Source organism: Girardinichthys multiradiatus, chromosome 11 (genome assembly GCF_021462225.1).
Source record: "Girardinichthys multiradiatus isolate DD_20200921_A chromosome 11, DD_fGirMul_XY1, whole genome shotgun sequence".
Lineage (NCBI taxonomy): Eukaryota > Metazoa > Chordata > Actinopteri > Cyprinodontiformes > Goodeidae > Girardinichthys > Girardinichthys multiradiatus.
The window spans coordinates 28,229,980-28,257,084 of record NC_061804.1 but is presented as its reverse complement, the minus strand read 5'-3'; the positions used below and the strand labels follow the sequence as shown (position 1 = coordinate 28,257,084).

General features: G+C 41.8%; 1 protein-coding gene across 1 annotated transcript; it reads right to left on the bottom strand.

The window, feature by feature from the left end:
* Nucleotides 1-668: 668 nt before the first annotated feature.
* On the bottom strand, nt 669-27,041 carry rps6ka4 (ribosomal protein S6 kinase, polypeptide 4). Its single transcript, XM_047378373.1, has 18 exons — nt 25,980-27,041; nt 25,719-25,790; nt 24,094-24,161; nt 23,002-23,152; nt 22,682-22,797; nt 19,612-19,719; nt 18,845-18,925; nt 18,204-18,307; nt 17,520-17,670; nt 16,957-17,118; nt 9,355-9,480; nt 8,194-8,327; nt 7,971-8,064; nt 6,152-6,322; nt 5,860-6,051; nt 5,618-5,777; nt 5,368-5,531; nt 669-2,763 (listed from the first exon to the last, which is right to left on the bottom strand). The coding sequence occupies exons 1-18, from the start codon at nt 26,065-26,067 to the stop codon at nt 2,554-2,556; spliced, it is 2,352 nt and encodes a 783-aa protein (XP_047234329.1). The 5' UTR covers nt 26,068-27,041; the 3' UTR covers nt 669-2,553.
* Nucleotides 27,042-27,105: the final 64 nt, after the last annotated feature.

Genomic DNA, 27,105 nt, shown 5'->3' with positions numbered 1-27,105 from the left:
TAACTTTGGGCTTAGCTGTTATAACTACATGTGGTAACGTACACATTATGTTCCACTGAAGAAGCCTCACAAGCAGGGATTTACAAAATAATGCATTAAGACAAGTTCTTAGTAACAAAATAAATCAATATGGTCAAATTAGATGACAATTGTCACTGAAGGCAAACATATGAAATTAAGTAGCAAAAAAATAGCAAAAGAATTTTAAATATTCCCCAAAGTAGCCAGCCTTTGCTGTGATGACAGAAATATTAACCTTTGGCCGTTTTTCAATGAACCTCTGGAAAGTTCTCTCAAAACTCTTCAGGAAACCATTTCTGGTGACCACCTCATGAAGCTCATGGAGAGAATGCTAAGGGTGCAAAGCAATAAACAAAACAATGGGGGGCTATTTTGAAGCATCTAAAATATAAAAGAGGTTTAGTTATTTCAGACTTTTCTGTTTGCTGCATAATTCCATGTGTTCATTCACAGACTTGATGCCTTCAGTGAGAATCTGCACTGTAAATAGTCACGAAGACAAAGAAAACCATTAAATGAGAAAATTTATCTTAAATATTTGACCGGTAGTGTATACATTTCATCTTATTTTATTTCATCTGAACGCTCTGACTGAACAGTTTAAGACCAAATAAATCCTACTGAAACACCTAAAAGACAAAACAAGATATTTCAAAGTAATATTTATTTTTCATCAACCAAAAAAACAAAAATACTAATCTTGGTGCAAAAGATAAATTCCCAGTTAGGACATTGACAGTAAAATAGTAAGACTAAAAATGTAATGAGAGTAAAAGACGAGAGAGAAAAGGAAAATCACCTACAACAACAGAAGAATATCAACACCAATGAAAGCAATACTTGAATAAAAACATTAACAAATAACCAGTTAAATTCAAAACAACATCAGTGGGGAGCCGCAACAGAAAGTAATACGGCAATAATGCTTCGTCTGGCACAGAATCAGCACAACAGATCTGCAGACATCCCTCAGTATGTCACATAGACACACATTCTCTCTCTCACACACACACACACAGGACCAGACCTCAACAAGGGCTAAATCATGATAAACCCATAACCACAGCATTAAAAATCAAGGACGTAATAAATATCAGCAAAATCACCATTAAAGCTGAAATGTGTTTAATTGCTCAACTGCCTGTGCAACATTTAAGAAGTCCAATAAAAACAATAATATACCATTCAGACTGCTGTTAAACCAGAATTCATTACATAATCTTTTTTTGTTTAAAAATCAAGAAGGGTATGTACATTACTTTCACCAAAAAGTTGTGATTAATCATCTCATTCTTAAACATGTTCATGAGTTTCAAAGCTGTACAATGTTTTAAAACCACCTCTGCAAAAAGAAAAAGGTCAGGCGAGGTGAAACAAAGCTGAGCTCAGTCATTAGACGACAGGACTCAGTATTTGTGGGAGCCCATTATGGCACTGGGCTGGGGCCAGCTGGACAATGCAGAATGAGATTAAATGCAGAAACACAAGGCGCTGTGTGTGCTCCAAATCACCAAACCGCTCAACACTCAACTCCTGAAGTGATGAATCTTTTATCAGTCAGATACCAAAATATAGAAAACCGCATGCCAGAAATTTGCAAACTGAAACAACGATGAGACTAAATACAGTAAGCATGTTTGTGTTTATACAGCTCTCTACCCCTGAACACTTGAAGCCAAACTCTGTTGTTTTTAGAGTTCAACCATTTGAGACATGATCTCCACCAAAAGGATTACATGGGAGCTGGTAGTGTATTAGAAACGCAGCACCATTTGAATGAACCTTATCAAGCTCATACAAATGATTCCAACTAAGGCCAATACAGCATTACTGTCCCATACAATGCCTAAAATCCAAGTGACAAATAAACATGATAAAATAAATCCCTCTGTGCTCAGTCCCTGCAGACATTTCATTTATTTTTGATAATTTGATTATTTACATTCTCTGCTGATAGTGCAAACAGCTCACATTTGCCCTCAGACTTCACCGATAAAAGGTCAACTTTTATTTTATTTATACTGATCAGAGCGCCATCATGTGGTGGAGCACTTGAGGGCAGGTATTTACAGTTAGTTTTCTCAAATTTTCTCAATCTCTGACTGATTACAGTTGAATCCACAATCAAAAGGCCAGTTCTATTGCAGTGTGCCGTCTTGCTCACAGATTTGCTGTTTTTGCTGTTTTTATGGCTTCTGCTCATTAATGGCTCATTTTTCCCTTTCTTCCTCCTCTAACCATGCACAGTTTTCTAGCCACAGTGAGGACAAACAGATTGTGCTGAGAAAAATACTGAATAGCAATTTAAATCTTCAATGGCACCTCTTCTCTTTTAAAGAAAATACACATTTGGTTTGAGTAGAATGCAGCAGAAGGAATGAAGATATTTTGCATTAAAACTTTTGTTGTACTCGCACCCGTGTTTCAACCCGTCAGTGTGGTTTTTTTTTTAGAACTGACTCACTGGGAGACATGATGTCCTCAGTATTAGGACACACCCCTTATTTATTTGTCAGTGTTGCTCTTGCCGTTTCATTTTGGCTTGCTGTGCTTTGGGGTCACAGTCTGCTTGTGCTGTTCTTTGGATGCAGAGGAGGACGTGGAGGAAGAGGAAGAGGAAGAGGAGGAACTCCATCGGGTCTCCACGCCCGTGCTCGTCATCTTGAGCTTGCGTCGTTTTGCGAGCGGAGCGTTGTCGACGCTTTTCAGAAAAAAGCCCTCTCTCTTGCACCGGTTAAAAGCCTGGTGTAGCAAGTTGATAACAGAAGAAAAAAATTTTTTTTTTATATTGCTTTGCAAAAGTACTCATAACCTTTAAACCTATTTCACATTTTGCCCCATGTGTTTTATAGGGATGTTATTAGCACACAGCTCAGGGAAACATACAGTATTCAACAAACAGCCAAGAGCTACAAATAGTTTCCATCCATGGTTTTCAAACTGTGGTACAATTACCATAGGTTGTTCTAGGAATACTTTTACCAAGTAAGTTTGGTATCACCTATTTACAAAGTAAATAACCGATAACTGTGATGTAGAGCTAAAATGCACAGAGCCAAGAAGATGAGCTGATCAAGCAGGTTGATCTTTACTTTAAAAAGCAAACTATTCAAAACACAGTGGAAAATCTTTAGAAAACGCCCAGCATGAACTAAAGAAGATAATAGTGAACCAAACAAGTGGTGATGACTTCTTATGCTGTGTTCTGTTTACCTCTGGAGTCAGAATACAAACATCAAATCCAACTAAGTCATGTTTTCATTCCAAGTAGGGAAACCAGCTGTATTCTCACATTTTTGTGATTGATGATCAGGCTAGCTCAGGTTAGCAATATAAGCTAACAAGATAGTTTTCTGCCTTTTATCCTTTCAAGCATCATAGGGACATGCTCACGTATATAGTGAGGAAAATGAGTATTTGAACACCCTGCGACTTTGCAAGTTCTCCCACAAATTATGGAAGGGTCTGAAATTTTCATCTTAGGTGCATGTCCACTGTGAGAGACATAATAAAAAAAAAACCAAATCCAGAAATCACAATGAATGATTTTTTAATAATTTATTTGTGTGTTACTGCTGTAAATAAGTATTTGAACACCTGTGAAAATCAGTGCTAATATTTGTTACAGTAGCCTTTGTTTGCAATTACAGAGGTCAAACATTTCCTGTAGTTTTTCACCAGGTTTGCACAAACTGCAGCAGGGACTTTGGCCCATTCCTCCACACAGATCTTCTCCAGATCAGAGAAAAACAGAGTTTGAGCTCCTTCCAAAGATTTTCTATATGGTTTAGGTCTGGAGACTGGCTAGGCCTTATCAGAAACTTAATATGCTTCTTACAGAGCGACTCCTTGGTTATCCTGGCTGTGTGCTTCGAGTCATCGTCATGTTGGAAGACCCTGCCCCGACCCATCTTCAATGCTCTAACTGAGGGAAGGAGGCTGTTCCTCAAAATCTGGCAATACATGGCCCCGGTCATCCTCTCCTTAATACAGTGCAGTCGACCTGTCCCATGTGCAGAAAAACACCCCTAAAGCATGATGCTTCCACCCCCATGCTTCACAGTAGGGATGTTGTTTTTGGGATGGTCCTAATCATTCTTCGTCCTCCAAACACGGCGAGTGGAATTAAGACTGACCACAGAACTTTCTCTCATGACTCCTCTGGATCATCCAAATGGTCATGGGCAAACTGAAGACGGGCCTGGAGGTGTGCTGATTTAAGCAGGGGAACCTTCCGTGCCATGCATGACTTTAAACTATGACGCCTTAGAGTATTACCTACAGTAACCTTGGAAACGGTGGCGCCAGCTATCTTCAGGTCATTGACCAGCTCCTTCCGTGTAGTTCTGGGCTGATTCCTCACCTTTCTTAGGATCATTGATACGCCACGAGGTGAGATCTTGCATGGAGCCCCAGTCCGAGGGAGACTGACAGTCATGTTTAGCTTCTTCCATTTTCTAATAATTGCTCCAACAGTTGATCTTTTTTCACCAAGCTGCTTGGCAATTGTTCTGTAGCCCTTTCCAGCCTGGTGGAGCTCTACAATTTGGTCTCTGGTGTCTTTGGACAGCTCTTTGGTCTTAGCCATGTTAGTAGTTACAGTCTTACTGATTGCTTGGGATGGACAGGTGTCTTTATGCAGCCAACAACCTCAAACAGGTGCTTCTAATTTAGAATAATAAGTGGAGTGGAGGTGGACTTTCTAGAGGCGGACTAACAGGTCTTTGAGGGCCAGACGTTTTGCTGATTGGCAGGTGTTTAAATACTTGTTTGCAGCAGTAACACACAAATAAATTATTACAAAAACATACATTGTGATTTCTGGATTTTTTTTTAGATTATGTCTCTCACAGTGGACATGCAAATAAGATGAAAATTTCAGACCCATCCATGGTTTCTCAGTCGGAGAACTTGCAAAGTCGCAGGGTGTTCAAATACTTTTTTCCCTCATTGTATGTGTTGTACCGTGCTATGTCTGTAAAAAACATTTGTTGAGATACAACCATCAGAACTGCAACTAGACTGTTTCTTACTGCAACTAACACTGGTCTTTATGGCTGCGGCAGCCATACTGTGGTTGGATCTGCTTTTCTGGGGTTTTTTTCTACCCTGGATCTTGGAAATTCCAACTTCTGACTAAAAAGGTAATAGTTAAACTGTATTAGTAGTAAAAGCTGGTTCTACAAAGTTCAGACTCAGGGGGGTTTAATGTAAATGCACACCCTACTTTTAGGAATTTCATTCGTAAAACTGTTATGTGAAAGGGCTTAGGTACTTAGATATATATATTTTTAAGGCACCAAATTTGTTCCATTTAAAGTGAAATGCAATAAACAAAGCTGTTACCTTGTATGTAGCATTGACATAGGTGCGGACTGTGGGCCCACTGGACTCTAACACATCAGGAGTGCACAGGGGAGTGGTGGACATGGAAGCTTCGCCTTGCAGCCAGCTGTTCTCCTTCAGTTCGGACAGTTTCAGACGTCTCTCTGGATCTACAGTCAGTAGTCCTAAAGACCAACAGAATAAAAGATTTAATTTCTCTAGTAGCTAAACATCCATCACCAGCATGAAATGTGTCGCTAACTACACAAACCTTTAACAAGCTCTTTGGCGTCCTCTGATACACCCTTCCATGCCTCCCCTTCCAACGAAAAATCCCCCTCTTTTATTTTCTGCATGATGTCTGTAGCATACGATGAGGTCATCCCACGCTGCTCACTCTGAAACGGCACCTGGCCTGACAGCATGGTGTACTGTAGGACACACACAGAGAGTCATTAGTGCTACTGTTAGCCCGACACATGTGACATATCCAGACGATGCAGGTTTAATTACCAAGATGACCCCTAGACTCCAGAGGTCACAGGACTTGTCGTATCCTGCACTCTCAAAAAGCTCTGGAGCAGCGTACTGCAGCGTGAAGCAAGGCGTCTGCAGAGGGGCGCTGCCTGCGGGGCACAGGCGGGCGAACCCAAAGTCTATGACTTTAAGCACTGAGTCCTCGCCCTCATCAGTAAACAGCACATTCTGAAAGGAAAAAGGAACCAGGTCAACCTAGGCAGCATACAGCTAGATGGGCATGTATACTAAACTAGAATATTTCAAATATAAAAAACAAGAAGCACACCTCGGGTTTAAGGTCTCTGTGTACCACTCCAGCCTCGTGCATGAAGCTGACAGCTGACACCAGGCTCTGGAGCAGCTGACTGGCCTCTGCCTCACCAAACAGCTTCTTCTTCTTGATCCTATCAAGTAACTCTCCGCCTTGCAGAAGCTCCATCACTAAATACGTGTGATACTGACAGAGTGGGAGATATACCATAAACAAGTTAAAAAAAAAAGAACGTATTTTGATATAGCATACGATTGAATATCACACAGTACAAAACAGCAGTTCTAGAGGACCTCAACAACTTGCCCTGATTAATGAAGTTATGAATTCTGCAGCACAACGATCCAAAGCACATTGGAAAATCCACCTCTGCATAGTTCAAATAAACAAAGCTTTCGGGATGCCAAGCCAAAGTCTGGATTTAAATCTAACTGTCTGTCCAGAGTCGATAACAGTCCAAGGTGTCTGAATTAAAACAATGCTGCAAAGAAAAGTGGGTCAAAATCCGTTTACATAGATGCAGAACACTCACTGCAAATTATTGCAAAGGCCTTTCTGCAGAGAGTGGGACAACCCATTTTTTAGGTTTTGGGGGCAATTACATTTAGGTTTCCTTTCTCCCCTAATAAATGAAGTAATCATTTTCTATTTACTCAGGTTATCTTAGTCATTGATTACAATTAGTTTGATCTTCTGAAACATTTATGTGTGGCAAAATACCAAAAACAGAAGAAATCTGTAAGAGGCTAACAAATTTCCATGGCAATGTCCCTCTGAGGTACAGTGAATGCAGCGTGATGTGATGTTCAGGGTATAAAGAGGAAGCTCAGTTTGTTTTACTCTTACTGTGATAAACTTTTATCCTGCAAGGTTTCTAGACTCCTCAGGTTTTTGAAGACCCTTTTTAAAGTATAATTAGAAATGTTCACTGCTTTTATTTCTACAGTTTTCAAGGTTTAAATATTAAGTCTGTAAAACCAGAAACATACAGGAAGAGGATGGGTGGGTGGATGTCGTTTCTTTCTCTCTAAAACGTTCAAGCCCCCTTGTGGGGGAATGAAGACACTACAGTTTGAAAGGAAGTGAATACAACTTTTGTGGCGTTTGGAAAAACAAACCAAAAAAAATAAACGTATAAAACTGAGCTGACAAAGCAAACTCTACGCCGCGGTGTGTTATAGATTAAGCACCCTATGAGTGTGTATTCATCCTAACAAATTAATAATGAATTACCTGGGAATTTAATAAGTTGTTTATTTATCTTCTATCATATTGGTCCTCTTGCTGGGGTTGTTTATTCACTTTAATGGAGGGAAGCGAATCTAAAAAGTATTTGGTCCAATTTTGTAAAATTCTTTCCAGTCAGTGACCATAAGAAACATCACATTACTATTTCACTTCTCTGCAGTGTCATCCAAGCACCTATAACTAAAAAAACCTATTAATTCCCTCATTAATGTTTTCCCTGCACCAAACACCAAAGACGTTCTATTGACTCCTCCTCATAGAGTCTGCTTTCCCCTAAATGGGGGCGTGAACACAATGACTTCAATAGAAAGACTTTTACACAATAAGATACGTTATGGGGTCTGGAAACACAAATTTTCACTCTAGTTTCTTTTTCTAAACTTATCCAAATCTCTAAGATTTCTAAACTCCACACTGTGCAGGAACCCTGAACTGAAATGACTTATTGTTTTTAAACCAAGGGGATCTTAAAGAAAGTGTCAGTCCATGTTTTATCTGTTTCAGTATTTTTAATGCAGGTCTCCCTTCAGGGTTTAGTATGTTGATTTGCTGTCAACATGAGGTTCCCGTGTTTCTCCCTCTGTACCTGATCAGTGTAGACGTCGTGCAGCTTGACGATGTTGGGGTGAACTTCACACTGCCTCAGGGCAGCAATCTCCCTCTGAGTATTAGCCTCCATTCTAACAAATAGGAAAAACAAACAGCAAGTATTAAAAAGATTTTTCATGTGAGTTATACATTTATAACATTAAACAGATAACAGCGAGGGAGAGCTGAACACATCTTTAAATAGCAGTATGTCCACTGACCTGCGGCTGACGATCTTAACAGCGTACTCGTGGCCATTCTGCTTGTGTCTGCATTTCCTGCACACGGAGAAACTCCCCTCACCAAGTGGAGGTCCATGAAGGTCCAGCTCGTAGTGCTGGAAGAACTGGGATTCCTGAACAAATAATAGAGACTTCACTAAAAAAGGATATATTTTTGGTATCTGGTTTTCACTATGTAAGAAGGTATGTTACTGCATGTTATTACAGTTAAGCTACATATTCATAGATTTATTTGCATTACAGCTTGCATGTGACTGCTGAGAAGCCTTTTGCATGTTTCCACTGGTAATTTGAGGATTCATTGTTGGATTTTAGGTTTTAAGTCCCCCCTTCCATCACCCTAATCTATAGCTGCCTCCACAGTTTCTTTTTCAGATTAAAGTCGGGACTGGCTGCACCGCTTCAAAACCGTAAACATTCCTTCCAGTCAGAAGAAACATGTTGGTCAAATTAAAGTTTACAACATAAATCTGCCAGTGGTATAAACAATCCTAGGCTTAAATTAATGAATGAATTTAATGAATAAAATTTGACAGGTCAATATTTTAATGTTAGAACTTCATCTTCCATTTTATATGCAAACCGCAAACAGATGGAAGATCTCTTTGAGTACCACATATGCCAGATTACAGCTCTGCATGTAGATTTCTACTAAAGTCAGTTATCTAAAGTCATTTTAAACATTCATACAGAACATGTGCTTGCTGTGAGATAACACTATTTGGCTTTCTGCTTGACAACGTTTTTAATTACATACCAGCATCTTTGCAAGCCAACTGTTCTCATAGCTTTTGTGGAACAAGCTAAGCTTTATCTATAAATATATCCCTCATATCTGGGACAGTTTGCTAATCTTTTCCTTTTATACATGAAGGCAAGAAATCAACCAGCCTAACTGACAGATACCAGCGTGGTAAATAACGAAATGAGAACAAAAGTTTTTAACTGCAGCTGATTTTTGGATAAAAAATCTTGCCTGATCAGGCAAAGCCTGAACTGTCCCTCTCTTCTTGTGTTTTCCTTCTGCCGCCTTTAATGAAGCCCTTTTAGGACTACCTCCTCAACAGAAAGCAACAGCTACTTCTGCTTAAAGTATTTTCAAATGTTAACACAACTTTGTGTCTGAGCCTTCACCCATACCTTTAACATTGCACTTTGCTGGACAGAAGCAGAAGCTGGGCGCTCAGCTCCAATCTGACTTTCGACAAAGTCTCCCATGACTGCGTTCTTATTGAACAAAACGGAAGGAGCAATAAAGGAGTAGCCCTGAAACAAAGAGGAAGAGTTGGGTGTTAGTGACAATACAACACATGAATGCATTGATTCTAGAATTGCGCCGCTCAAGGTGGCAGCAGGTTGGAGTATCTCTGTTACTTTTGATTCTGATTTATTCTTTTTTTGGGAACTCTTCCTCTTGTGGTGGATACAGTTGATTTTTTTTTTGACAACTGTCCACTCCAGTGTCAGATGCTGTGCAGCTTGGAGGATTTTTCTTAATACTTTTCCACTTTTGGACATTTGTTATGATGCATTGTCATGGCAACAGGGTTGTTTCTTACAACTGGGAGCAGCTGATTAATATCTCAAAAGCTCAAATAATATTTCAACTACAATCCCAGATCCCTGATGAGTTGAAAAGGAGACGCCGTGGATGCAGAGCAGGAGCAAAGAGAAGAGAGATAAGGAAGTTCAAACCATCTCTTCCGTCGATCATGATGGGCAATGTGAGATCGTTGGGAAACAAGTTGGATGAACTCCAAGCCCAGCCAGCCAGAGTACTGGGAATGCAGCATTATGTGTTTTACTGAGACATGGCTGCAGGATCATATCGCTGACTCCATCGTCTCTCTACCGGGCTTTTTAACATACGGGCAAACAGATTTAAAGAGGAGCAGCAAATGTAAAGGGGGTGGACTGGCAGTACTTGTGAACAACAGATGGTGTAATCCAGGACATGTTACTGTGAAGTGTCATCTCTGCAGTACAGATATTGACTGTTGGCAGTAAGTTTTCATCCATATTTCCCTTTGGGATTAATAAAGTATTTTTGAATTAAATTGATATTATTTACCCAGAGAGTTCACCAGTGTTATTTTGGCAACAGTTTACATTCCACCTTCCGCTGTTACCGATCCTGCATGTGATGCCATCAGCTCAGTTGTTGCTAAGCTACAGACACAAAACCCCAATGCTTTTGTGGCAATTTCTGGTGATTTTAACCATGCTTCACTCTCTGCTACACTTCCAACGTTTCAACAGTTTGTCAGCTGCTCTACCAGAGAAAACTAAATGTTGGATTTGTTTTATGCAAATGTCAAGGACTCATACATCTCTACAGCAAGACCTCCTGTAGGCAAATCAGATCACAATCTTGTTTTTCTCTGCTCGAAATATAAGCCCCTTGTTCAGAGGCAACCTGTAATAAAGAGGACTGTGAGAAAATGGTCACAGGAAGCTGAAGAAGCTCTGCAAGATTGCTTTGAGGCTACAGACTGGGACGCACTGTGCCAGCCACATGGAGAGGACATCAATGCCATGACTGAGTGTGTAACCGACTACAGGTCCTTCTCAAAATATTAGCATATTGTGATAAAGTTCATTATTTCCCATAATGTCATGATGAAAATTTAACATTCATATATTTTAGATTCATTGCACACTAACTGAAATATTTCAGGTCTTTTATTGTCTTAATATGGATGATTTTGGCATACAGCTCATGAAAACCCAAAATTCCTATCTCACAAAATTAGCATATCATTAAAAGGGTCTCTAAACGAGCTATGAACCTAATCATCTGAATCAACGAGTTGACTCTAAACACCTGCAAAAGATCCCTGAGGCCTTTAAAACTCCCAGCCTGGTTCATCACTCAAAACCCCAATCATGGGTAAGACTGCCGACCTGACTGCTGTCCAGAAGGCCACTATTGACACCCTCAAGCAAGAGGGTAAGACACAGAAAGAAATTTCTGAACGAATAGGCTGTTCCCAGAGTGCTGTATCAAGGCACCTCAGTGGGAAGTCTGTGGGAAGGAAAAAGTGTGGCAGAAAAAGCTGCACAACGAGAAGAGGTGACCGGACCCTGAGGAAGATTGTGGAGAAGGGCCGATTCCAGACCTTGGGGGACCTGCGGAAGCAGTGGACTGAGTCTGGAGTAGAAACATCCAGAGCTACCGTGCACAGGCATGTGCAGGAAATGGGCTACAGGTGCCGCATTCCCCAGACCTGGGCTACAGAGAAGCAGCACTGGACTGTTGCTCAGTGGTCCAAAGTACTTTTTTTGGATGAAAGGAAATTCTGCATGTCATTCGGAAATCAAGGTGCCAGAGTCTGGAGGAAGACTGGGGAGAAGGAATTGCCAGAAGTCCAGTGTCAAGTACCCACAGTCAGTGATGGTCTGGGGTGCCGTGTCAGCTGCTGGTGTTGGTCCACTGTGTTTTATCAAGGGCAGGGTCAATGCAGCTAGCTATCAGGAGATTTTGGAGCACTTCATGCTTCCATCTGCTGAAAAGCTTTATGGAGATGAAGATTTCATTCTTCAGCACGACCTGGCACCTGCTCACAGTGCCAAAACCACTGGTAAATGGTTAACTGACCATGGTATCACTGTGGTCAATTGGCCTGCCAACTCTCCTGACATGAACCCCATAGAGAATCTGTGGGATATTGTGAAGAGAACGTTGAGAGACTCAAGACCCAACACTCTGGATGAGCTAAAGGCCGCTATCGAAGCATCCTGGGCTTCCATAAGACCTCAGCAGTGCCACAGGCTGATTGCCTCCATGCCACGCCGCATTGAAGCAGTCATTTCTGCAAAAGGATTCCCGACCAAGTATTGAGTGCATAACTGTACATGATTATTTGAAGGTTGACGTTTTTTGTATTAAAAACCCTTTTCTTTTATGGGTCGGATGAAATATGCTAATTTTGTGAGATTGAAATTTTGGGTTTTCATGAGCTGTATGCCAAAATCATCCGTATTAAGACAATAAAAGGCCTGAAATATTTCAGTTAGTGTGCAATGAATCTAAAATATATGAATGTTAAATTTTCATCATGACATTATGGAAAATAATGAACTTTATCACAATATGCTAATATTTTAAGAAGGACCTGTATATAAACTTCTGTGTGGATAACAGCATCCCCACCAGAACCGTGAGATGCTTCCCCAATAACAAACCCTGGATCACCAGTGACCTGAAGGACCTGCTTAACAAGAAAAAAAGAGCCTTCAGAGAGGGAGACAGAGAATTATTGAGGATTATACAGAAGCAACTTAAAGTCAAGATAAGAGACAGCAAGGAGGTGTACAAGAAGCTGGAGAGCAAGCTCCAGCAAAACAATATCAGAGATGTGTGGAAAGGGATGAAGAAGATAACAGGCTTCAGGCAGAAGGATGATCAGACCGATGGAGGTCTGGACGGAGCCAATGAACTGAACACATTCTTCAATAGGTTCAGTTCAGAAACCAGCTTCGCATCCTCCTCTCCTGCTCACAGCCAAACAGACATTCCACCTTCCTTTGACCCACAAGACCCACAGCTGTCCAGTAACACCTCAAATGTTTTATCTTCCACCTCAGTCCTAGACCCTTCTGCTTCTACATGTTTGCCTTCAACCATATCAGAAGATGCTGATGCTTCCTTTGCTTCCCCCTTCCACCTGTGTGTCTCAAGAAGTCAAGTGAAGATGCAACTGGAGAGACTGAATCGGAATAAGGCTGCAGGTCCAGATCATGTCAGCCCTAGAGTCCTGAAGGCCTGTGCAGAGCAGCTCTGTGGGATTCTGCAGCACCTCTTCAACCTTAGCCTGGCCCAGAAGAAGGTTCCGGTGTTGTGGAAGACCTCCTGTCTTGTTCCGGTACCTAAGAAAACTCACCCATCAGTCCTCAATGACTATAAACCTGTTGCCCTGACATCTCACATCATGAAGGTCCTAGAGAGACTCCTGTTGGCCCACCTGAGTAAGCAAACAGTAAACCATCAGGACCCCCTTCAGTTTGCTTATCGCTGTGGAGTTGAAGATGCCATCATACACCTGCTTCAACAAACCCACTGTCATCTGGACAAGGCCAGCAGCACTGTGAGGATCATGTTCTTTGATTTCTCCAGTGCATTTAATACAATCCAAGACTTTGAGTTGACTTATTTTTGTTAATAAATTCTTGTATTTTAAGAAATGTGTGTGAATTCATTCCATGTGTGTGCAGAGTTTTGCTGTTCAATAATGTCAGAACCCCTCATGACAACAATTAAATCGAGGCACGTGACGTCGCCCGGTACGGCGGAGCCGAGGTCTCACCCAGGAGCAAGGCCTAGGGTCGGGACCTGGGGACTCCATTATTCTGCTGGGGGACTTCAACGCCCACGTGGGAAACGACAGTGACACTTGGAGAGGCGTGATCGGGAGGAATGGCCTCCCTGATCTGAATCCGAGTGGTGTTTTTTTTACTGGACTTCTGTGCTAGTCACGGATCGTCCATAATGAACACCATGTTCAAACATAAGGGTGTCCATCATTGCACTTGGCACCAGGACACCCTAGGCAGGAGGTCAATGATCGACTTTCTTGTCGTATCATCAGACCTTCGGCCACATGTTTTGGACACTCGGGTGAAGAGAGGGGCTGAGCTGTCCACTGATCATCACCTGGTGGTGAGTTGGATCCGCTGGATGAGGAGAAAGCCAGACAGACTTGGCCGGTCCAAGCGCACAGCGAGGGTCTGCTGGGAACGTCTGGAGGAGCCCTTGGCCAGGGATGTATTCAACTCCCACCTCCGGGAGAGCTTTGACCAGATTCCGGGTGATGTTGGAGACATAGAGTCCAAGTGGACCATGTTCTCCGCATCTATTGTCGATGCTGCTGCCCGTAGCTGCAGCCGTAAGGTCTGCAGTGCCTGTCGCGGCAGCAATCCCCGAACCTGGTGGTAGCCACCGGCAGTAAGGGACGCTGTCAAGCTGAAGAAGGAGTCCTATCGGCTGTGGCTGGCTTTTGGGACTCCTTAGGCGGCTGACGGGCACCGTGAGGCCAAGCGTGCTGCGGCCCGGGCGGTGGCAGAGGCAAAAACTCAGGCCTGGGGGGAGTTTGGTGAGGCCATGGAGAAGGACTACCGGTTGGCCTCGAAGCGATTCTGGCAAACCGTCCGGCACCTCAATCCTGCCATCATGCATTCCCTGGTGGAAACAGAGGCTGGGGACTCAGGGCTGGTCTCATCACCCAGCCGGAAGTCACTGAGGTGGTTGAAAAGCTCCGCGGTGGCAGGGCTTCGGGGGTAGATGAGATCCGCCCTGAGTACCTCAAGTCTCTGGATGTTGTGGGGCTGTCATGGTTGCCATGCCTCTTCAACATTGCGTGGCGGTCAGGGACAGTGCCTCTGGACTGGCAGACTGGGTGGTGGTCACCCTTCATAAGAAGGGAGACCGGAGGGTGTGTTCCAACTACAGCGGGATCACACTCCTCAGCCTCATTGGTAAGGCCTACGCCAGGGTATTGGAGAGGAGAGTCCGGCCGATAGTCGAACCTCGGCTTCAGGAGGAACAGTGTAGTTTTCGTCCCGGCCGTGGGACACTGGACCAGCTCTATACCCTCTACAGGGTACTCGAGGGTTCATGGGAGTTTGCCCAACCGGTCTACATGTGTTTTGTGGACCTGGAGAAAGCATTCAACTGTGTCCCTCATGATGTCCTGTGGGGGGTGCTCCAGGAGTATGGAATCGGGGGCCCTTTATTAGGGGCCATCCGATCTCTGTACAAGCGGAGCAGGAGTTTGGTTCGCATTGCCGGCACTAAGTCTGACCTGTCCCCCTTGCATATTGGACTCGGGCAGAGCTGCCCTTTGTCATCGGTCCTGTTCATAACTTTTATGGACAGGATTTCCAGGTTCAGCCAAGGGCCAGAGGGGTTCTGGTTTGGGGACCAGAGGATTTCGTCTCTTCTTTTTGCAGATGACGTGGTCCTGCTGGCCCCCTCTAGCCAAGACCTACAGCATGCGCTGGGGCGGTTCGCAGCTGAGTGTGAAGCGGCTGGGATGAAGATCAGCTCCTCCAAGTCCGAGGCCATGGTACTCGACCGGAAAAGGGTGGCTTGTCCTCTTCAGGTTGGAGGGGAGTTCCTGCCTCAAGTGGAGGAGTTTAAGTAGCTCGGGGTCTTGTTGACGAGTGAGGGAAGAATGGAGCGGGAGATCGACAGACGAATCGGTGCAGCTGCCGCAGTAATGGGGGTGCTGTGCCGGTCCGTTGTGGTGAAGAGAGAGCTGAGCCAAAAAGTGAAGCTCTCAATTTACTGGTCAGTCTACGTTCCTACCCTCACCTATGGCCATGAACTTTGGGTCATGACCGAAAGAACGAGATCCCGGATACAAGCGGCTGAAATGAGCTTCCTCCGTAGAATGGCCGGACACTCCCTTAGAGATAGGGTGAGGAGCCCGGCCATCCGGGAGGGGCTCGGAGTAGAGCCGCTGCTCCTCCACATCGAGAGGAGCCAGTTGAGGTGGCTCGGGCATGTATACCGGATGCCTCCTGGACGCCTTGGAAAACAACCAATCCTGGAGGTGTTCCACCAAGAGGAGGCCCAGGGGAAGGCTCAGGACACGCTGGAGGGACTATGTCTCTCGGCTGGCCTGGGAGCACCTTGGGCTCCCCCCGGAGGAGCTGGAGGAGGTGTCTGGGGAGAGGGACGTCTGGTTGTCTCTGCTGAGCCTGCTGTCCCCGCGACCCTGTCCCGAATAAGCAGGACGACGAGTACGAGTACAATAATGTCAGAGCTTGGCTCATCCCTTTCAATTTTGTCCTAATACCACTGCCTTATCGGGCTGGTGTTCACAGGACAACCCTTAACAGAGCGAAATATTATTTAATTAAATATTAAAGTGTGGGCTGCACGGTGGCGCAGTTGGTAGCACTGTTGCCTTGCAGCAAGCAAGAAGGTCCTGGGTTCAATTCCCGACCAGGGGTCTTTCTGCATGGAGTTTGCATGTTCTCCCCGTGCATGCGTGGGTTCTCACCGGGTACTCCGGCTTCCTCCCACAGTCCAAAGACATGCCTGTTAGGTTAATTGGTCTCTCTAAATTGCCCTTAGGTGTATGAATGAGTGTGTGCATGGTTGTTTGTGTGTTGCCTTGTGATGGACTGGCGACCTGTCCAGGGTGTACCCTGCCTCTCGCCCATAGACTGCTGGAGATAGGCACCAGCTCCCCCGCGACCCACTATGGAATAAGCGGTAGAAAATGACTGACTGACTAAATATTAAAGTATTAGTATTAAATATTAAATAACATATTCATAATTACACCACATGTTTAAAACTGGTTCCCCTTCACTATGAAGCCCAGTGAAGGTTTTGAATCTCCTCATATGGACTGAAAATATAAACAACACAGAATCTCCTGGACTGCATAACGATATCAATATTCACAATCTCATTATAGATAAAGATAGAGATGGAGAGAAACAGATAGATGAAGATAGAAAGATTTTGACAGAAAGATAGATATAAATACATAAAGATACATAAAGAATAAAGAGAGGATTCAGTTTAGTAGTAGTAAATTTCATAGGAATGTTCTGTGGAATATGTAGAAATTGATTTAAGCAATCAAATGTCATGTTGCTGTTGTAATAAAACCACGTAAAAATCATGTCTCCTTTAAGTGTTTGTGTCCTGGGGGTTGCTCCCCGCACCACCACGAAGACCACTGCTGAATCTAAAGTTTCAGACAGCAGCTGAGGATAAGGACTCACCTGGAACAGGCGATCTGTGCTGGGAGGCGTACTGGCTGGCGAGTAGACAGGGTCCATTCCAGTGAACTCTTCAGCAAAGTTGCCCACATCGAGCTCGTTTTTCAGCTCTGGTTTAAATGGACTTTGTACCTTCTTCTCTGCCAAGTCAGACCAGTTCAGTCCCTTTGAGGAGCAGAAAGTTACACAGAGTTCATTATTAATGTCAAAATTCCCAGGCCTTTCAGCTCATTTCTCAAGTATACATACAAATGTTCACAATGAATTCACAGCATATATACAGCAGTCAGGCTTTTACTACAAGTGCTGCAAAAAACTACAAACAGGATGGATGGATGAATGGATTAGAAGAAAATTAAGGAATATAGGAAAGAAGGAGATATGATAGGAAATGGAGAAAGGAACATAAGTCGTATAATTGAAGGAACGTAGGAAGAAGGGATGGTAGACAAAATAAAGAAAAAGGGAGGGAGGAAGGAAGACTGCATAGGAACTCTGTTCATAAATAAAAGGTTTCACAGGGAAAGAAATAAATGGATGTAACTGGCAGTTAGGCTGTTAAGGACCTTGAAGAAGGGATGAGCTTTGATGTCCTCAGCTCCTCGGGGTCCAGAGCCAAGTCTCTTGTGTGGATCTTTCACCAATAACTTCTTCAGCAGGTCCTGAGCAACAGGTCCAATCATAGAGGGAAATGGTGGATCGCAGCGCAGGATACGCCTGAGAGGAAAAGGTAAGGAAGTTTTAAAATGACACCTTCATAGACCATACTCTGTCGTCCTGTGAAACACGAGACTATAGTATACCAGCATACATTCCCTTTTCCAACCCGTTTTACACATATCCGTTTGCTACAGAAACACTTCAGATGACGTCAGAATGAAACAAGTCAGGTTTATTTATATAGCGCTTTTCAGCAACAAGGCACTCAAGGCGCTGTACACAAGGAAAAACATTACAATGATACAGAAAATCAAACAACAGAGGTAATTAAAAAAATAAAGAGAATAGAATGATGGATAAGAAAACGAAAGGAAAATTGGACTGAAAACTTAACTAATAATGTTTAGATAACACATTCAAAGGCCACTCTAAACAAATACGTTTTTAATCTTGATTTAAAGCAACTTAAGGTTTCAGCGCTTTTACAGTTTTCTGGGAGTTTATTCCAGATTAGTGGAGCATTAGAACTAAAACAAAGTGATTCAATTTGTGAATATTCATTTAATGGCAATGAAAGAACCAGCACTTACTTTGACACTTCACTCTGAGAGTTCCTTTCTCCCTCCAAGGTAAAAGGAGAAGCTCCTGTCAGCAGCTCAAACATCAGGATCCCCAGGCTCCACCAATCTACTGACTGCAGAACAGCAGAGGGAGAAAGCAAGCTTCAAGACAAGTATGAAAAGGTCCAGACTGGGACCGAACATAGACTGCTGCAGGAAGGACTCAATGCATACTTTCCAGTTCATTTCCTTTAATAACAGACAGAGAAAAGGAAAAGCTTCTTTAAAACCAACACAACATTGAAAATGTGCTCATATCATGCAACCCCTGGCAAAAATATAGTCACTACTCTTGGGTGATGTTCAGTGAGATGTTTTCATTTGGATCAAAAATAACCAAATCGCAGGTATGACACAAAATTATTTTCATTACCAGTTCAACCTTCTAGATTTTTAAAACATAACTCAGTAAATGTTGCACAGTTTGCTGGGAGTGTGAGGAAGTTTACTGAATCAAATCTCAGATAATTATTTCTTTTTGACCATGGTAGTTTAAAGGAACACTCTCTACAAGAACACCTATAGTCTGAAAGGATTGAGTATGTTTTATGACAATTTTATAACTGAACAGCCTGAACACAGCAGGACCTGCTTGACTGCACGCAGTTTACCTTGCCATGGCCAGTCTTCCCCCTGATGATTTCAGGAGCCATGTATTCGATGGTGCCACAGAAAGAGTAGGTCCTTTCTTTCTGCAACAACATGAAGCCAAAGAAAGGATTACTGCACACAAGCACAACACAATAAGGCTACAATGTACTTCTGATTTTTTTCTGCGTGGTCATTCAGACTACTAATTACATGTGACCACCATCAGACTTCAGTCTGAACGATTCACGACCCCAAACTGACCCTCATGCACAGAAGGAGAATGTAGACGTTACACAGCAGTTCATCGTTTACGGAAGCAATAACGGATTTTGGCGTCTGTGTTATTATAGCATTGCTGAGCAATGGGAGTTGACAATATTATGACCTCATCATAACAAGATGAGGAAAGGTAAGAAAAAAAGAGCACAACTATTAACAATGGCCTTTAGTGGAGCAGTGACTGCTACCTCTGTAGAGAAGTCTGTGTGGAGGCCAAGGTGGAGACGGGACAATGACATGGAAGTCGGATGTAATGCAACATGGTCGTTACGATTGTAGACGCTTTGAAAACCATCAGATATGTATCCGATTCAGTACCACATATGACAGTGGCACAATTTAGATTTTTTTAGAGGTAAAAAAAAAAAAAGAATTTAGCTATTCAGACCGCTATGAAAAAGTCTGATATGGATCGCAAATTGGCAAAAAATAAAAAAAGATATCGGATTTGGGTCACATTTGCCAGCTGTGTGAAAGTAAGTTGGTATTACAGTCTCCCATTACATACATCTTTTTCCAGAAACTCTTTGCTGAGTCCAAAGTCTGTCAACATCACATGACCTTCGCTGTCTAGAAGAATATTTTCCAATTTGATGTCTCGGTACACGATCCCAAGCTGCAAAAAGCACCACAGAGAAACATGTCATGAAAACACATTTACATTAAGTGAGCAAAACTAATATACACAAAAAACATAGTTTAATAAACAAGGGAAACAAGACTCTTAAATGCATAGAAACTGTGTTCCATTGCCAGTCCATGAACAGCCAGGCTTTTATACCAAACAAAGCAGTAAGCTGGGTTTTTTTTCAACTTGTTTACGGGTTTATCTAAAATTAACAGGAACGACAACATTATTTGATCCATGAAATAATTATTAGCTCCGTGCGTCTATGGGACAAAGGCTGATTATCAGTATCAAGTTATTAAAATGTTTTAAAGTCTTAAAAAAAGAGAAAAAGAAAAACACTAATATTTTCCATCCCATCATTTCATTAAAGTCTTTTCAAAAAGATGCCAGAGAAATTACCGCAGTGACCGGGGTTTTCTTTAGAGACAGTAGTGCACTCATGTCACTGTGGGGTTAGGTGATTCAGACTTTTTTATCACAATATTTAGTGGTATTTATTGTGATAATGATAAAAGTGACTATAAAAAGTATTTCCAACTTCTCTGCAGTCTTTTCTAGACAACTGTATGACTGTGACTGCAGTTACAGCCCCACAAACACAGATACTGCTCCTAAAAAACATACCCTGTTAGAAATAGGCTTCTTCAGACGTCACTTACATAAGAAGGATGATTTCTATCCCTAAACTGTATAGTGACTGTATTCAATTATGTTTTCATATTTGTTGATGGAGAAAATAGTAAAAGGAACAATCCTGACAACACCGTCAGTTTTAGGGGTTTTCAGACATTATTATTAGGTGAACTTTATTGTTGTCATGATAAATTTAAATTCTTATCACGATAACGATAAATGATGCGATAAATTGCTGTGTCCCTCCCCTACATGCTGCTCCCTAGCTGAATGAAGAAAGGCTAAAGTGTTTTCACGATGGTAAGACAATTGTGCCAAAATTTCCGGTTGTGAAAAACAGACAGTTATGCTGTGGCAACTAAAGGAAAAGGGCTGATCTCGACCCGCCGCTTTTTTCCACTCTTTGACAGTGTAACAAGATTTTGATACTTGCTGAACAGTAAGCGCACTGCCTTTTAAAAAAAAAAAAAAAAAAGAACATTAGTATGAAATGGATACTGAAATTGTCGAACGTGCACCTAAGGTTGCCAAGAGGGAGCAGCGACAAAAGTAACACAGGGCCAGAAATATAGACAGCAGCATAACAGCTTCCTGCAGTCAAGACAGCTAGAAGGAGTAATAGAACAGCAGTAATTTGGAGATTTGACAGAAAGCATGAAAAGCACATTAATACTATTGTCAGGACACATGAGGGGATACAGCAGTAAATGCATGAGCCTAAACAACAAGGAGATACCTCGACACTATGCTGTGAGTCATTTGTTGTAATTTATCTTATTATGTGATGCGATGACCATTTTGTAGGTGCCAAGCACAGAAATGTTTCCGTTTCCTGTTGTGGCTTTATGCTTTGGCTGACTGCACTATAACTTTAATCAACCATCTACATTTACGCATGCTAATGTAAACAAAGAGCAAAGGGTCTCCAAGAGGAGCAGTCAAAGTCATGGCATTTACAGCATGCTCCTAAACTCTGTTCGTACTGCAAATCTAGTAGTAGCGGGGTGAAAATGATTATTCTTCTTAGTCATTTATTGGCTGGATGAGATGTCTAAATGAAGTGACTGTAAACAATCTAATGGATAACATAGCTGCACTGTATGTGGAGAGGTGCCATGTTGGTGTCAAGAGATGGGACAAATCCTGCTTGGTTTCGGTTTATTCACACTATTCTTTAAAACAATGCAAAATGTTTAGATATATTTCCAAAAATCAAACAAACCAAGAAAAAAAAAAAACACTGTTTTGATAGATGTAAACATGAAAAAACCCCACAAACCCTCACCCTCACACCTAATGTTTTGCTAGTTTCACAGCTCTCCTCTTGAATATGTCACATGTGGATCCTATATGACTTATACAGTGCATCTTCTGGCAGTGTCACAGGCAGATCAACACACAGCAGAGCAGAAATACTGGAAACAACACAGCTGACGTGAACACTACTTGGTTATGCTTGGCTTGATGTGACAATTTTCTTCAACTCATAACGTTCAGGTATTGTAGAGTATGCAGTAGGTCTTCCCTCTTAACCCATACCAAATTCCCACTTTAGCACAGTTTGCCAACCCTGGTTTTCCTTCATGTAGTAGGGAGACAAATGACAGACAGGTCTAATTTTTATCTTTTGCTGTTTTTAACAGTAACAATTTAACATTAAATCATAAGGATGGAGTTTACCTCCTTAAAGACTGACTTTGAAAAATAAGTCACTCAAACCTTAATGCTATGCTGCAAAAACCAGCATACTAGGCAGTAGTAATAAGTTGAAGACTGCTTTTAAAAAGAAATCAGGCAACAATCTGACTGCTGCCTTTCCGCCAACAGTAAACAATCAGTGCTAAGATGACTAAATGATGACTAAATTCAACACTGTAGCTGCTTTCCTGGGAAATGAGCGAAATTAACAGCTACGGTAGTTGCGTAACATTATTAGGTAACCACTTCCTCAAGCCAGGGTGTATTTCACACAAAAAAAACTGAAGAGACATTTCTCCTGGAGTAAACTATGTCGATTCAACTCAACAGCTGCATTTGTACAAACAGTCAAGACAAGCAAAGTTCAATCAAATCATTCATGTTGTGAATTTAATGAAAGCATACAGATAAATCAAAGTTAAGCCCAAATCAGATGTCAAAAAAGATACCAAACAAAAAAGAGGAATAGAGAAAAGGGTAAACAAGGAACCATCTTTAGAATGTGGAACGAAAATCCCTAAAATATTTCGAAGAATGGCTCCATCCAGAACTTCAAGGATGAAATATGGATTAAAGAATATATGCCGTTCAAAGATGTGTAAAGCCCACGACTCACCTTGTGCAGGTGCTCCAGAGCAAGAATTATTTCTCCGATGTAAATCCGCACTGCATCCTCTGAAAAGTGATCTCGCTGGTACAGATGAGTAAACATTTCCCCGCCGCTCACATAGTCTGTACTCATACACAAGAACAAATAAAGAGGGGGCTTTAAAAGACATGACAAATAAAATAAATAAACACACTGCAAAAAAAAATAAAAATAAAATGCAGACAAAACAGAACATACAGTTTCAGACAAAGATGAAGCAGATATCTGTTCAATGTGTCATGACTGGGAGGATGGGAGCTCTTCATCATGAGTGTCTCGGGACTCACCTAGGATGAGGTGCAGCTTGCTCTGAGTTTGAAAGGCATAGTGAAGTGTGACCAGGAAGGGGGACTGGCGGATGTGCTCCAGTACCTGCCTCTCAGTGCGAGTGTGTTCTGTTGTCTTTGCTTTCTGAACGATCGCTGCTTTCTTTAAAACCTGCGAGACGAGTAATAGAAGCACACGACCTTTAGACATACTGAGCCGAACACAGCTCGGTCAGACTTTCTTTTGTTACATTTCTTTAGGAGGAACATTCCAAGTACACTTCCTTTTAAAAATATTTACACCTCTTGATCTTTTCTTTCACATTACAATCACAATCTATTGTACTTTATTGGGATGTTATGAGTCAGGCAACACATGCAAAATAGCTGAAGCTCAGTCAGATTGGATTGAAAGTATCTGTGAAAATTAATTTAGAAGTATTGTTGTAGGATTTATTACTGGGCTTTGACTGAGCCATTGTGACACATGGAATAGCCTTCAATTTCCATTGTAGCTCCTGCTGTATGATTTAGGTTGTTGTTCTGCTGGAAGGTGAACCTCAGCCTCAGTCTCAGGTCTTTTGCAACCTCTAACAGGTTTTCAGTCATGATCTGTCTGCTTATTAACTCTGAGCAGGTTTCTTGTTCCTGCTGAAGAAGCGCTTACTCACAGCATGATTCTGCCAACATCATGTTTCAAAATGGGCATGATGTGTTCAACCCAGGGCCATTGCAAAGTGTTTTACAGCCACACAAGTGTTGCATGTGGACAAAAAAAAATGTTCCCGTGTTGGTCTCTTCTAATCAGAGCACCTTCTTGTGCTTGTGAAGAGCTGCAAACTGGACTTCTTATGACTTTTCTTACCACACCAGACATTTCTGGGGTTTTTTAATATCTAAAAACATTTTATCTTCCACTTCACTTTTATGTGTCTTTTTTGTTGGTCTATCACATAAAATTCCAATAAAATCGATTGAAGATTGTAACATGACAAAAAAGTGGGAAAGATTCATGAGGTATTAATTATTTTGCAAGGTATTAAATTAAAGATCAACACAAATTATTTATACAACGCTGGATATTCGGCAAAGTTACCATGTGTCCAATTTTACCTTCATAGCATACAGCTGGCCCTCATCATGGCCGGTGTTCTTCCTAACCAAAAACACCTTTCCATAAGCTACAAAAACACACAGTTCATAGTTATTTAAATTACAACTCATAAAAACAAACATAATGGTGAATCTTAAACGGTTTACTCTAACAGGGTTTTATTAAGCAAGGTATAACAAAGCATTTCACAATGCTTTTCCTATTCTCACACACACACACACACACACACACAGATGTGGAAGCAAAGCTGTCTTAAAGGATGGCTCTTCATCATTCTGTGTAAAAGTGTCAGTTTTGTCATTCATGTAAAACCAACGGTCTTCCTTAAGTTACAGCTGCCTCAGTAACAGCGAGGTCCATTCAGCCCTTTGCCAAGTCGTACCTACATACTGCCATTTTGTCCTCGTAAACAAAGCATTTTCAACCCATGCGCCTGTAATCGTTGCATATCCAATTCTTCTTCTTAGTATTTTTATAGGTTCTGGAGATAAATAGTCACATTTAATAGTATGTTATTTTCTGGAGATTGCATCTTGCACTGTCATTCCAATCACTGAGATTCTGACTCCTGTTTGGATCCATTAGCACCTATCGGCCCGGATTAAAGGAATAAAAAGAAGGAGTGATGATCTCCTGGTAGACAATAGTTGCTGGATCCACATAATCGCATAATTCCCTTACAATCGAATACAATTATAGAAAATAACTTCAACAGTTGTCAAAGCCTATACAACTTGTTCCAGATCCAGGTATGAACAGACACATGGATGGTCCCAAACATTTAAACCCTCTGGAACTAAACATATGCAAAATCCTTTCAGTACAACATAATTATCATAGATTTGTTTTTGGTTTTTAATCGACAGCCTCTGAAATCAGTAATGGATCTAACCTGCAGAATCTGGTCCGACAACTTGATATTAAGACATTTCTGCTGCCATCTTGACAAAGTGCACCTTCCATTTAGATAATTAAATATGTGAGCTCTCCATATTTTAGATAACTTTAAATTAATTTTAATAGCCTATAATGTTCCACAAAATCTTCTACCCCAACAACTTCACCGGTAAGAATAGATTGAGTTTGCTTTTGAGAAAACATCTCATGTCTTTCTTCAAATTTGACAACTTTATCTGTTTCATATACAGTCAAAGCAAAAAGTATGTTTGGCCCATGATTGACAAAACTGTTATCTAATTAAAAGCACATCTTTAGTGCTTCCACAGGAGTCAAGACTTTCTCCACAACATCACCTTAGCTCATTACACACATCTCTCTGAAGGTCCCACCACATTTAACCAAACTGAGGTCTGGACTTTGACTGATACCTTGATATTTGATTACTTTCTGTCATTTGTTGTAGTTTTGCTGCTGTGTTTGCGATCATTATCCAGCTACATGACCCAGTTTGGGCCAAGCTTCAGCTGTTGGACAGATGGAGTCACATAAAACTCTGCATAGACAGAGTCTGTAGGGTGCCCTGCGACTGCAAAACAACCCTTAGCTTGCACCAATGTCCTTGACTGTTGATATGAGGTGTTTATGCTGTATGTCTTATCTAGTGTTTAACAAACATCGCCATTTAAGTCTCATTAGTGCAACAGATATCACTTTAGAGGCTTACCTCCGGTGCCCAAAACCTTGAGCAGCTCAAAGTTCTCCATGCCAACCCTTTCAGTGTGACCTGTGAGGTTGGCTAGAAGGGGAAAGAAAAAATAAACTCTGTTTATATCTGATGTTGTTTATTCATAAATATCTTATTACATGTGTTGATTTTAAATATGCAGTTTATTTAATAAATTGTTCACTGATGTGTCTTCGTTGTAAGAATTAATCTGTGATTAAAGCTGCACATTTCTCCAAAATATAAGTACATTTGACTTACCATTGGTGATTTGATGCTCGACAGTACAGGCCTGCTCGTTAGATTGCCCATCGGAGTCATCACTACTGTCAGATGTGTCCCCAGACATGGCTTTAAGGCGCAAAAGCCTGAATAGACTGATTTAATGAAGGTAGACGCTAACTGTCTGACTGCGCTACAGACTGAGCAAGTACAGAGATCTATTGTGGACGCATCGAGAGGAACGCAGGGATTATCGAAATGACAGGACAGCTGTGTTTTCGAGGCAATGTTGTTGGGTTAACGTTAATCCCCATGCATTTGACATCCTGGGGTTTCGCATTGTTTTTTACTCATGTGATTGGCCGAAATCAATCGAAAAACCCAGAACGTGTTGCTTCTGCGGTTCTTAATGGTTTGTAACAGCTGCAAAATCTCCACCGACATTTAGAGGAAACAATAGTGCTGCTTTCAATTTCCGTCATTGAATATGTCTGTGCTACTTTAGCACTGCGTGTAATTTAACGCACTGTTAGCATTAGCTGTGCCACAGCAGTCATTAATCAGAAGGTAGCTAATAGTTACTTTGTAATAACGCAAACCTTACTTTTCAATCTGATCGGGCCGGTTAAAGTGTTACCATCTCCAGCATTTTTAATTAGCATAATAGCTACAAGAACTGTTTCCTACCCAGATGCTGTAGTAGCTGTACAGATGTAAAACAGCTTTAGCAGCTAGCTGTCCGTCAAACTTTAAACGATTAGCTAAGCGCTAAGTGTTTGCTAGCCTTTTTAACTGGCCTCGTCAGGTACGAGCAGTCAGCCAGTGTCGGAAAACCCCGCTGCAGTAGCTCCTTGTCTTCGTTCGGTTCCCAACAATCACATACATGATTTCTCCATCTGGAGAAAAAGTACGTCTTACTCTATTCTTCTGGCCACAGTAAACTGCTAACACCAGGATGCTTCCGAGACAACCGGGGCGACGGCCAGTCACGTGACCAACAATGGTGGGCGGAGCCGTTTTACTACAGCGCGGTCCGTTCGTTAAAAGGGTCAACTACAGGCAGCACTCAACAAATCCTTAACCTCATAGCTTAAAGGCCCAAGTCATAACACTTAGGTTATTATGCTATGAGGCTAACGGAATACATGACGTCTTTCCTTACTTT